The sequence below is a fragment of the Anguilla anguilla genome, chromosome 3, assembly GCF_013347855.1.
Source record: "Anguilla anguilla isolate fAngAng1 chromosome 3, fAngAng1.pri, whole genome shotgun sequence".
NCBI lineage: Eukaryota > Metazoa > Chordata > Actinopteri > Anguilliformes > Anguillidae > Anguilla > Anguilla anguilla.
Genome location: NC_049203.1, coordinates 1,081,021 through 1,093,518, shown reverse-complemented (window position 1 = coordinate 1,093,518; position 12,498 = coordinate 1,081,021). Strand labels below are relative to the sequence as shown.

Below are 12,498 nucleotides of genomic sequence, written 5' to 3'. Positions count from 1 at the left end.
GCAGATGACCTTACGCTCGCGCTGTAAGGTGGCCACCTTAGCCGACGCAGACCGTGGCTCACGTTTGCATCCCTTTCGCTGAACATGTCAGTTTTGCCCAGGAGCCGCTCTCGGGTCGCGAGCTGTGAGTGCGGCGGCCGGGGCGACGCGCACATCCCTCCATTGTCCCGTTTCCGTCGCGGCAGAAGCGCTGTTTCCACGGGGAGCTGCAGAAAGCCGCAGCGGGCCGCGCTTCCAGCAGAGCCCAGGTCAGACGATCTAAAAAAAGAATAAAGAAACAGAGTGACAGACCTATCGCCCCTATGAAAACACCTGCCAGTCATTAACAAAATGTGATGACGCCTTGTCTTCGTATTTTCTCAAGTAGTTTGTATATTTTAAAACGTACCGTTTGTGATATGTTCTACAGCAGGGGTTCCTTTTCAAGCATTCAGTTAAAAAAATTAATTGTTTTCTGTGAGTAACATATTAATTTTACTCACTGTTTTTCACGTCAAAACAGCCCCATTCATATTCTAACTTGTGCGGTCTATGTAACTAATAGAATATTTAGTCTGACTGGTGTTAATGCCAATCGAAAGTGTTTAATATACAATAAGATATTTTCATGCACTGCAATCCAACTCGACTCCTTTCTGGGCGCTACGCTAACATTTTTTATAAGGAGCACACGTGCTCCAAGTTTTAAAAGAATTAGGAGCAAGCCAATGCCACCCAATTAGTGGACGTGTTCTGCCATTCGTGTGGTTCCAGCTCACAGTTTGGGAACAACTCTGAACAATTATTTGCATCAAGCACATTTGAAGGAGGCAATATATCACATCTTCAGGTATTTGCATTTTGTTCTGATTTGCCTAACAAATTTATTTGTTATAGTTACTGTTATTTGACATTTTTATTCACGCAGGCTCATTCCGGCTTGCCGCGTGAGGAAAAAGGCTTGATATCTAAAAAGGACATCGAACACAACAGGTGACAGGTACGTCCCGAGTAGCGCAGCTGATATATTTTTCCAACATGGCATCCATGATTTGGACGGTTTTCCTTGACGTTCCCCTTCCTTTGACCAAAACATAATACCTCGTGGCCACAAGATGTCGCCATATACCATATGTTGGTAATAAAGGTTTCTAAAAAAAAGTGAAAAAGTGGAAGATTCAGACTCACTTTGATCTCAAACCAGTTTCAATATACTACCAAATAACAATAGTAGTTCTATTCTTAGTAAGCATCACCCTCATAATTCCCATCATCGCGGTCATGTTCAACTGTTTTTGTTATTACTATAATAATAATTTATTAAACTAATTTCTGCTTAAACTAATTTTAAAGGTGACGTGTTTTTTTACTCATTAATACTTGATATGAGGAGTATATATATACTCATGAATACTCACGAGAATGATAAATAACGAACACCCGTGACGACATCTTCACTGAAGTATGACCGTAGGAGAAAAAAAGGGGAGTGTGCGTTTATACGCTGTTCGGCGCTCGCATGCCAGCTCTGTGCCTCTGACGTCGCTCCGCCGAAGATGGGCTCGTGCGCCTCTCGCATCAGAGGGAAAGGCTCGCGCTGGAGAGTGGTGGCAGCGCCTAGCAGCGCCGATTCGACCGCGTTTCTCTGCCAGCGGTGGACAAATATCAAGTAGAGATGGAATGTGACTGAGCAGCATTGTACCTCCTCTGCAATCCGGGATTTAGCCTAATTCTCTACCGGCACTGTCACAGCAAGACCGCCGTTGTAATCGGCTTCCTCGCGCAGGGAACATCCCAGCGTTACAATCCCATTCCAGGTCTCTTCACCTTGTCCGTCTCCTCGAAACCGGACAGACGAGAATCGCGTTATTCAAGTGCGGGGGAGCTCTGTATGGACAGTTTTTTTCTAATTACAGCTTGTTTTTTTTTACGTGAAATGATCTAATTTGTCATGTAATTGTTCTTATTTCATAGAAGCAGGCAAAGAAAATAGCTTAAGTTTTTTTAAACACACGAATTATTGTTGCGTTTCCGGAGGACCTTATTATCGTAGCGCGCCGATTTGGATGAGAGCATTTCTGCACCATGAGCACTAGTGGTAAGTATATAATTCTGCGCGTCTTTTTGTGGTCTGTGTTATGCATTGCCCCGCGTGATGAGAAACACGACTGAGGGAAGTGGAGAGCGAGGCAGTGCGATACTGAACGATTATGATGAAGAGAATGATGGAGATTTACGGGGGACCGAACTCCACCAGATACACCCTCTCGGGTAATGTAGCAAGATTAGCTATTGTATGTCAGCCGCGGTTTAATTGAAATGCTAAAAATATGTTTCCCAACCGCTCCATAAAGGGGAAATTATAGGGATGGTCCCAACATGTACAGAGGGATAATTTACTTGAAATGAAAACAGACTGGGACTGAGTGTAGCGCGTTTCACCTGTGCTTTTGTCTGCGCTCCACTGCTCCACCTCACCTTGCCCGTTTCTTTGTCTGCGCGTGTTCTGTGCGATGCTGCGATTGTTCGGAGATTTGCCATTTCCCTACTAAATGAAAAATCAGAAAATGCAAAATACTTTTGTGTATAGAATGCCGTGTGCTTGCGTGCGTGCGTGTGTGTGCGTCTGCTTGCGCGCGTGCGGGCATGCGTGCGAGCGCGCCTGTGTGATTCGCGGTGCATCGCTCGCATAAAGTTGGTCTCGAGACGTTTTTGCTAGTTTGCTTCTTGCTTATGCCAGTGCCAGAACACTTATAGTTTCATGAAAACGGTGGTATGTATTTCTTTTTCGCAAGTGGCTAACTTACTTGCATTCTTACATGCACTCTGAATAATTTTGCCATCCTCTTTTTGGTCTTATCATGAGCTCAAGTAAAATAGCATTGATGGTGTTATGTTTTCCTGTACCTTGTCCTATTCGCGTTAAAGCATCTTAATTTGAACCTTAAATATTCACTGAAGATCTCGTGCAGTGCTGAGCTGCGCGATTTCTGCCGACTTCCACACAGCGGTCCGGTGGGACATAGCGCGGAACTGTAGGGCGGGGTCGAAGGGGAGTGGAGTTTTGTGTTGCTTTCGCGAGGGGATTGATGGTTTTAGGTCTTGTGATTATTCTACGCAACAAATCCGTCCAGCGGCGACATTTGTAACACCCCTGCTGCAGCAATCGCTGAGTAATGACGGGGAAGGTTAGAGAGGAAGTTGGTTACCTCGCGCTTACTCGGAAATAGCCGGTCTCCAAGGGAGCAGCGATTTGCACTCAACGGACATTTGAAATTATGACAATCTGTAAACATAAACGTATAGTCACTGCAGCGCAATGTGCGGTTTTAGAAATGGACTTGTAAAACTTCGTTTATCTTATGTCAGGTCTTATTTGTCTGGAATTTTTTTTAGGGTTTTTGTCAAAGTCACCCCTGTCAGCTCTCCTTTTAGAATTTTCCACAAACACACCTGTTGCCTGCTTGGCTAAAAAGGAAAGACAGGATTTTATCACTGAATGTTAGGAGGCCCTGGTGACCGCTTCTGCAGGTGGATTTGGTCCCCCTGTGTGGAGAGCTACCTGAATCATCCTGAGAGACAGCTCTACCTGTCCCCAAGCACCACCCTCACCCCCACCCCCACCCCCACCCCCACCTGACTCACTGGACACTTCCACAGGGGAGGGCAGGCATTCCCAGAGTTCCAAGGGACACCATAGATACTCCATTGCAGTGGCTGTGACCTCTGCAAAGCTTTTTGCATAAAGTAGACCCTGTAGATGTATTGCTGTAAGGACCTTACCTGTGCAGATTCTCTCTGTGTCTGTGACTCAGTCGGGTGATGTCTCCATCGCTGTTGCTGTGCCAATGATGTCACCAGTGATCATGTGACCAGTGACCGGTGAGGATCACATATGCTGTTTTTCAGCATTCCTGTGGCTTGTTTAACAGTCATCCAAGGGGACAGCCGTGTTTACAGACCCACCACTGATCAGTATCAATAGCCTGGTATCCCCAGCAGTACCGCCAGTGGATAAGCTGGGTCCCTATGGGCTGCACACTGTGGTGTCGATGCGGTAATGACTCGAATGCACACTGTGGTGTTGATGAGGTAATGACTCGAATGCACACTGTGGTGTTGATGCGGTAATGACTCGAATGCACACTGTGGTGTTGATGAGGTAATGACTCGAATGCACACTCTGGTGTTGATGAGGTAATGACTCGAATGCACACTCTGGTGTTGATGAGGTAATGACTCGAATGCACACTGTGGTGTTGATGAGGTAATGACTCGAATGCATTGACTTGCTTCAGTGCCGTCAGCAGTGTGACGATGTGATTTTTCAGGAATCGGGGAATCCGATCGACTCCTTACCAGCCTTTCCCTGGGGCCCACTCTTACACGAATACAGTACACCAAGTATCGCGCACACACACACACACACACACACACACCGCACACACACACACGCATACACTCACACACACACACACACACACACACACACACACACACACACACACACACACACACACATGTACACACACACACACACGCATACACTCTCACACACACACATGTACACACACACACACAGCAGTCATGTAAAGGAACGCTCCTTACCCTCTCAGTGCAGAAGCCGGCCCATTCCTGCTTATTGCTGTGTGTGTGTTTCTTATTCTGGCGTTTCAGCAGAGTCTGATGATGTCAGTGTGCTGGCCTGGCACTGGTGCTCCTAATCAGCATGAGTGTGCACTTCAGCTATATGTGTGTTTACAGCACTGCACATTGTGTCATTATAAGGAAATATTATAAATATTATAAGGAAAAACACAGTCGGTTTCCCTGGCTAATGAAGCTCCTGCTCCTTCTGCTCTGTGCTGCAGAGGTCAAAGTGCAACTGTTCCGCATGGTGGGGATCTGTAGTGTAATGACTGTTACTGCAGGAGAGCATATTAGACCGATAAAAGACCTCTAAAAATTTGTTTGCTGGAGCAGCTTGTGTAGGTTTGAGTGCTGTCAGCCAGTGGCCACACAGACTAAGTAAGCTGTTGTTTATTCACCATGTTTTCCTGTAGCAGTGCCATAATCGGAGCTGTTGACATGTTGACCCCTGCAGTGAGTCTGTGGCATGTGATGCTGATGGCCTCTCTCTCTGTGTTTGAATGGTTCCATTATCGCCGTGGAAACGTTTGGAATTCTATTGTGAGGCGGTGGAATTTCGGTGCTCAGCTGATTGGGCGAGGCTCCGCCCCCAGAGTGTGGTGCTGTCAGGACAATGCTGGGCTCTTCGAGCTGAACTATCAGTGCTAATATCAGCCTGAATTTTAATGAGTAAAAAAGCATAAAAAGAAAAGAAAAACTCCCTGCATTTATGCCGGCGCTACGACCTTGTGCTTGCTGCACTAGTTTCAAAAGCTTATTTCCTTTAATTATTTATTAGCGTAGCACATGCCCTTACACAGCCTACATATTTCACATTTATGCACCTGCATATTGACTGAAGTGGGTCAGGTCAGGCGCCTCTCTGGATGGTGTAGCTGCAGCATGCTCGGGGTTAAGGGTTAAAGGTCGCTCACTCACTGAGCAGCTGAACAGCGTCAGAGAAAGCTCCTCCTTTTTAAAGGATGCTGTGATTGGGTGGCACTTTCATATCTGAAGTACAGTCATCATCATGATGGAGCGGAAGTCGAACGGCGTCAGAGAACTGCAGACGGGCGGGGCGCTTGCGGCCGGGCGCTGCTCTGAGCGGAGTGCGATCAGCGCTGATGTGGTTCAGCCTGAGGTACTCTGCGGTTTACACGGCTCTCCTGCACGCCCACAGAGCAGGCTTATCAATCGCCAACAGAGCAGGCTTATCAATCGCCCACAGAGCAGGCTTATCAATCGCCCACAGAGCAGACTTATCAATCACCAAAAGAGAAGGCTTACCAGTCACCCACAGAGCAGACTTATCAATCGCCCACAGAGCAGGGGTTACCAATCATCCACAGAGCAGGCTTATCAATCACCAAAAGAGAAGGCTTACCAATCACCTACAGAGCAGACTTATCAGTCGCCCACAGAGCAGGCTTATCACTCACCCAGAGAGCAGGCTTATCAGTTGTTAAAAGAGCAGGTTTATCAATCGCCCACAGAGCCGGCTTATAAATCGCCAAAAGAGCAGACTTATCAATCGCCCACAGAGCAGGGCTTGTCAGTCACCCACAGAGCAGGCTTATCGATCACCAAAAGAGAAGGCTTACCAGTCACCCACAGAGCAGACTTATCAATCACCAAAAGAGCAGGCTTATCAGTCGGCCACAGAGCTGGCTTATCAATCACCAAAAGAGCCGCTTACCAATCGCCCACAGAGCAGGCTTATCAATCGCTCACAGATCAGGCTTATCAATCTCCCGCAGACCCGAGCGGCTCGCCACACCTGCTGTGCACTCACCCTTTGAGGGACTGAATCAAACGGAGCGGCCTGTCACACAGAGCAATCTCTCAGCCCGTTGGTCACAGTGGCCCTGTGGCTAACGCTAATGCAATGCAGTTACACAGATCCGCGTACTGTTTGAGTCCTCCGACTCCTGTCCACCATTCAGCCCTAAATCTCACACAGTCACCACTGTCTCTCCCTCTTTATCTCTCTCTTTCCCACTCTGTCTTTCTCTCTCCTACTCTCTCTCCCTCTCCGTCTCTTCTCTCTCTCTGTCTCTCTCCTCTTTATCGCTCTCTCTCCCACTCTGTCTTTCTCTCTCTCCCTCTCTCTCTCTTTCTCCTTTTCCCTCTCTTCCCTCTCTCTGTCTCTCCTCTTTCTCTCACTCTCTCCCACTTTCTCTTTCTCTCTCTCCCACTCTCTTTTTTCCATCTCATATTTCCATTAGCCTGGGCTTGAGGTGCAGGTGTGTTAATGGTGCCTCAATTAATTGGTTCATTGAGTGGAACACAAACATTCTGGAAAATTCACGGACACACACACACACGCACACACACACACACACACAAACACTTATAGTATACACATGCACATACGCACACAGCTTATCCAATAACGTTTATTACTTTTATTGTTTGTACATTATCACTGACATGCAGCTAATGTATGAATTTATGATGCTGGTGTGTGGGGGAGGGGCTTCGTATCCATGGTGAACGTGCCAGTTTGGCTCTCAGTCAGAGCTGTAATGCAGCATTAGCCAGTATGGTTACCCTGGAGTGGCACTGGTAAGCAGCTCAGGTGCAGTGCCATGGTTTCGGGTACTGTGCCAGTGTGCCCTGCGTTTGACCTGCACACAGACCTGCTCCGCTCAGACACCCTGTCCTGCACAGAGTACTGCCGGGTCATTCGGGACTGGCAGTGGTGACCTGTGACATCATCATTATGCGCCATCGACAGGCTTTGTATACAGTGTGTTTCCTGCAGTATTTTATCAAGTTTCACAGCAGACCCATCAGCTGTGATTTCTTTTGTTATGTAATGGACTTTTTGTTCATCATAATCTTTTTGTATGAGAGTGAGAGAGAGAGAGGGGGGAGGTAGAGATGAGAGAGAGTGAGAGAGAGAAAGGGAGAGAAGTGAGAGATGGAGAGAGGGAGAAGGGGAGAGAAAGATAAGGGGGTGAGAAATGGAGAGAGAGGGAGAAAGGGAGAGAAAGATAAGGGGGTGAGAAATGGAGAGAAAGAGAGGGGGGGAGGGAGACCCAGGATCATGCAGAAGTGCAGACTATGGTCTTTGGCACACAGCACCACTCTGGCTGTCTGCCAGCACAACACCAGGTTTACACCACAGAAAGAACAGCGTGAGAGATGGAGGGATGCAGAAAGAGGGAGAAAGCTTTAGAGAGAGATAGAGAGAGGCGAGGGAATCACGAGAGAACTGTTGATGGAAATAAAGGAAGTGAGAGAGAGAGAAGTAAATCCAAATACAGCTGTTCCCTGCAGCAGCATTTGGTTATGAGGAGCAGGGAATTATGGGTATGTGATAGACACTGGAGAGGAGGTGGAGGAGGAGAGAATTCCGCTGCGGGGCTGGGCTGTCTGAGGGGAGATTCTGGAAGGTGCGCATGGCGTCTCCCTCTGCTCTGCGTCGAGCCGAGCTGCCCCCCCCCCCCCCCCCCCCCCAGACGCGCGGGAAGCTCTCGGGTCGAGCGTTCCGGAGTGTCGTGACCACGCGGCACCGGTGCCAAGTTAGGCAGCCGGGTCCTGGCACCAGTGTGGGTGCAGATGGCACCGGTGTGGGCACAGATGGCACCGACCGCGACAGGGGCCCGGCGGAACCGTGACCAGAAAGGGCCCCTGGCTCAAATCAAATCAGTTTTATTTGTACGGTGCTTTTTATGGAAAAATGTCACAGAGACGCTTTACAGCTTAGCAGCCAAAGAGCCAAACCCAAGCCTGAACCCCCAATTAGCACGAGGGAAAAACTCCCAGCGGGGAGAAAAACCCTCAAACGTTGGGGAGAAAAAACTCCTCAATGACAAAAAAAACATTTGACAGGAACCCGGCTATAGAGGAGGAGCCCATCACTGGCCCCCATGGTGTACAGCAGGGGGCTGTGTGGGGCTCAGGTGTTTCTGTGCCTTTAAGAGAGTGCATGTGTGTGATTTCACAGGCGTGAGTGTGTCTGTCTGTGGTACAGGCAGACCGGCGGGTCTATGGGACTCTTTCAGCTCGACCTTCAAATGATGTCGTCTAACCAATCATGCGCCCATCAGGTCTGATCTGACCCTTCGCTCACGTCCTCGGCTGGTGTAAAGATCCCCGTAAATCTCTGACGGATCACCCCCCCCCCCCCCCCCACATCCCCCCCCTCCCAAGGGCCAAAGATAACCTCCCCACCCCCACCAGTCCAATCCGAGCTGATTTGAGTGTGTGTGCCTGCGTGCGTGCGTGCACGTGTGTGTGTGTGTGTGTGTGTGTGTGTGTGTGTGTGTGTGTGTGTGTGTGTGTGTGTGTGTGTATGTGTGTGTGTGTGTGTGTGTGCGTGTGTGTGTGTGTGCGTGTGTGTGTGTGTATGTATATGTGCGTGTGTGTGTGTGTGTATGTATATATGTGTGTGTGTGTGTGTGTGTGTATGTATATGTGTGTGTGTGTGAGAACATTAGGAGCGCTGCTTGGTCAGGGCTTCAGTTCAGTAACTCCTGATGAAAAGTAATTTTTTTCCCACAGCGCCTGGAACAGAGGCATTATTCTCCGGTCTCTCCTCGCGGATCCAGGGAAGGGGCTGAAATAAAAGCTCCCAGGTGGCAGAGGGCATTAGTGCGTTATGTAAAAGCGCACATTTATAACAGTGTGCACAGAACAGAGCAGTCTCTCAAAGCAGCGTTATAATTCCTGCATCGCTGCTCCATTCTCATCGCCTTTCCTTTGCTGTAACACTGACCTTATTTTTCATGGTTAGTTTAGATGACGGATGATGAAAATAAGGAATTTATCATCTTTAATCTTTAATCTTCATTTGTCACCCCGTACTTCTGTGAACCAGGGTCTCAGTACTTAGGTGCATGTTTGGAAAAAAAAAAAAATTATTTTTTAAAGTGCTGACTCTTTGCTGAGTTCTTATTTTATACACGGAGAGGAAGTGACATCACACAGACCACGAGATGTACTGAACAAGGGCCCGGAGTGATATGAGAACAGGAAAAAACAGAAGGAATGGAAAATGATAAAGAAAGCGGTTAGGGTGGCAGTGTCTTTCTTTGACTGGGCTTGTAAGTTAAATGTTGGATTTGGTTCCAAGGTAGGGCACTACTGTTACTACCCTTGAGCAACGTACTTATCCTTCAGGAACCATCCAGCTGTATAAATGGACCGTGTGTGAGAGAGTGTGAGCTGTGTTATCCACTGTGGATAAATGCCTGAAATATAGAAATATGCACGTATGATAATAAAAACAGGCAGAGCTCATTGTAACCCTGGGAGAAGGAACCCACAAGAAAACCCAGCGTTTCACAAGGCTTTGAGATTTGCTGATCCATAAATCTTTCGTGGAAGGAAATGCGTGAGGCTTTAGCACGTCTTGAACACATTTCATACCTACGCAGGACAGGAGCACACCACGAAGCAACAGCAGGACTGAGAAATGGTGGCATCTCTTTTCGGAACGACGATTACTGTGGAATGATGTCGCCTGTATTCCGAATGATGATTGGTTAGGAGTGATATCATCTCTGTCTCTCGGGAGAGTCGCCGTGTCACCGGGCAATCGAGCATGAGTCACCGCTTATCGATACAGGCGGAAATAATGTGAGACGTTTTCCTGTGAGTTGGGGACATACAACAGGCCTTCCACCTTCACCACGATAAGGGAAAACTCTGTGAAAGTTCACAGCTAACGCTGGCCAACTTCTCTCTTGGGTTCACTGTCCGTAGACATCAGACCCTGTTTGAGGGATTCCTCTGTTGTGTGACACCAGACGGGATTAACCCTGAAGCCTTCTGTGTGTGAGGCGGTAGCTAAACGTCAGGGACAGCACGTGACAGAGCTGATGTGGCAGAATGTGCTGTTGTTTGAGAGCTTGTCCCTCTCTGGCGCTGGGTTTGAGCACAGGTTTGAGCACAGGTACTGTAGGCTGCCTGTCCTGCTCAGATGAGCACAGTTCAGCTGGCAGACTGTGGCTGGGGTCTCTGGAGGGGACTTCATGCCTGCCTGATTTCTCCTGGATTTACGGAGGACGTTCTGAATCTGGCCTACAAGTATAACTGCCATTTCAGCTGGGGAAAAGGATATATATATATATATAGAAAACTCACAGCACAGCAACTGAAAATGTAGATCAAACTGCGGCAAACCCTGAAAAATGCTGTTCGTTTGGAGAACTCCCCGACGTGACCATATTATCTTTTTGAATTGATTCCTGGAAACTGAACGTTCTGGACGAACATCCACCCTGCCCTTAGCGTTCAGCACAGCTGCCCTTCAAACGCGCCGTGCTTTATTTTATTAGAGAGAGTTCGATATAAAATAGTAACGAGCTGTAACACCCGTCACTGTGAACAGCTCCGTGCCCCTGTGACAGGGAGCTGGGCACTGGAGCTCGGTCCAGATTGGTGTATAACGGCCAGTTCTGACCCAGAGGGACGGACGGGCAGATTGGTTTATAACGGCCAGTTCTGACCCAGAGGGACGGACGGGCAGATTGGTGTATAACGGCCAGTTCTGACCCAGAGGGACGGACGGGCAGATTGGTGTATAACGGCCAGTTCTGACCCAGAGGGACGGACGGGCAGATTGGTGAATAACGGCCAGTTCTGACCCAGAGGGACGGACGGGCAGATTGGTGTATAACGGCCAGTTCTGACCCAGAGGGACGGACGGGCAGATGCTGCAGGGTCAGGGATTAACACCAATGTTACCGCTGCATCTGGGTTCACGTCAGATGGCAGGTGTGCGTGCAAGTGCCCTCTGATAGCCCAGCAGGGTTTAGTGTACAGGAGTGTGTGTGTGTGTGTGTGTATGCATGTGTGTGTGTGTGCGAGTGTACGTGTGTGTGTGTGTGTGTGTGCATGCGATTGTGTGTGTGTGTGTGCTTGTGTGCATGTGTGTGTGTGTGCGAGTGTGTGTGCATGTGTACGTGTGTGTGTGTGCATGCGATTGTGTGTGTGTGTGTGCTTCTGTGCATGTGTGCGTGTGTGTGTATGCATGTGTGCGTGTGTGTGTATGCATGTGTGCAGGAGTGTGTGTGTAATCACAGTTATCAGAAGTAGATGCTTCATCCTGCCACAGGCCTGTCCTGCAGGAGGTTTTTTTTAGAAAGAGGCGTGAGGGAGTGTTCACCTCACGGTCTGTTTACACTCTCTCAGCCTCTCTAAACCTGTCAGCCCAAATCCCCTCCACCCTCTTAGCCCCTAATCTCCCAGCATGCTTTTAGACCGCGGTAAAATTAGCGCCTGCAGTGAGGCCTGAGGCTGCTGCTCCTGTTTAACTCAGGACAGGGTGTCACCGCACCCTCCGTGTTCAGCGTCAGGTGGGTCTGGTCCTGTCTGGCGGGGGGTCCCCCCCCCACACCCCCACCCCCGTTAATCCACATGAAGAATCCTGTCATGGGGAGCGAGAAGTTAAGCGGGAGGTTTTTTTTTCTGACACATGCTCCAGGAAAACTCGCTGATGTTCGGGGAAAAGCGGGCCTGCGTCTGAATGTGTGTTCTGCACATTTTTTTGGGTTTTGTGACTTTTGCAATTTTTTCTTTTGCGTGTTTTTTTTAATGTGTTCCCGTACGCTGACGGTCTTGGGGAGAACAACGCTATATTTATCTCTGTGTGTCTGGGGTGAGAGGACGCGTCTCTGTGTTGGGGAGAGCAGCGCTATATTTATCCCTGTGTGTCTGGGGTGAGAGGACGCGTCTCTGTGTTGGGGAGAGCAGCGCTATATTTATCCCTGTGTGTCTGGGGTGAGAGGACGCGTCTCTGTGTTGGGGAGAGCAGCGCTATATTTATCCCTGTGTGTCTGGGGTGAGAGGACGCGTCTCTGTGTTGGCTCTGTGCTGACTCAGGCGTGTGTCTCTGGGGTGAGAGGATGTGTCTCTGTGTTGGCTCTGTGCTGGCTCAGG

At 48.8% G+C, this 12,498-nt stretch overlaps 1 protein-coding gene across 8 annotated transcripts in view; it reads left to right on the top strand.

Moving 5' to 3' along the window:
- Window positions 1-1,535: 1,535 nt before the first annotated feature.
- ablim3 (actin binding LIM protein family, member 3) overlaps window positions 1,536-12,498 on the top strand; it is a 67,294-nt gene continuing 56,331 nt past the window's right edge. For 6 of the 8 annotated variants that reach the window (XM_035411130.1, XM_035411131.1, XM_035411129.1 and 3 more), the window contains exon 1: window positions 2,127-2,250. In XM_035411130.1, the coding sequence (XP_035267021.1) occupies window positions 2,190-2,250 (61 nt within the window). In that variant the 5' untranslated portion in view covers window positions 2,127-2,189. Of the gene's footprint in view, window positions 2,078-2,126; window positions 2,251-12,498 lie in introns of those variants that run through there. The other 2 variants (XM_035411124.1, XM_035411125.1) reach the window with 2 other exon arrangements.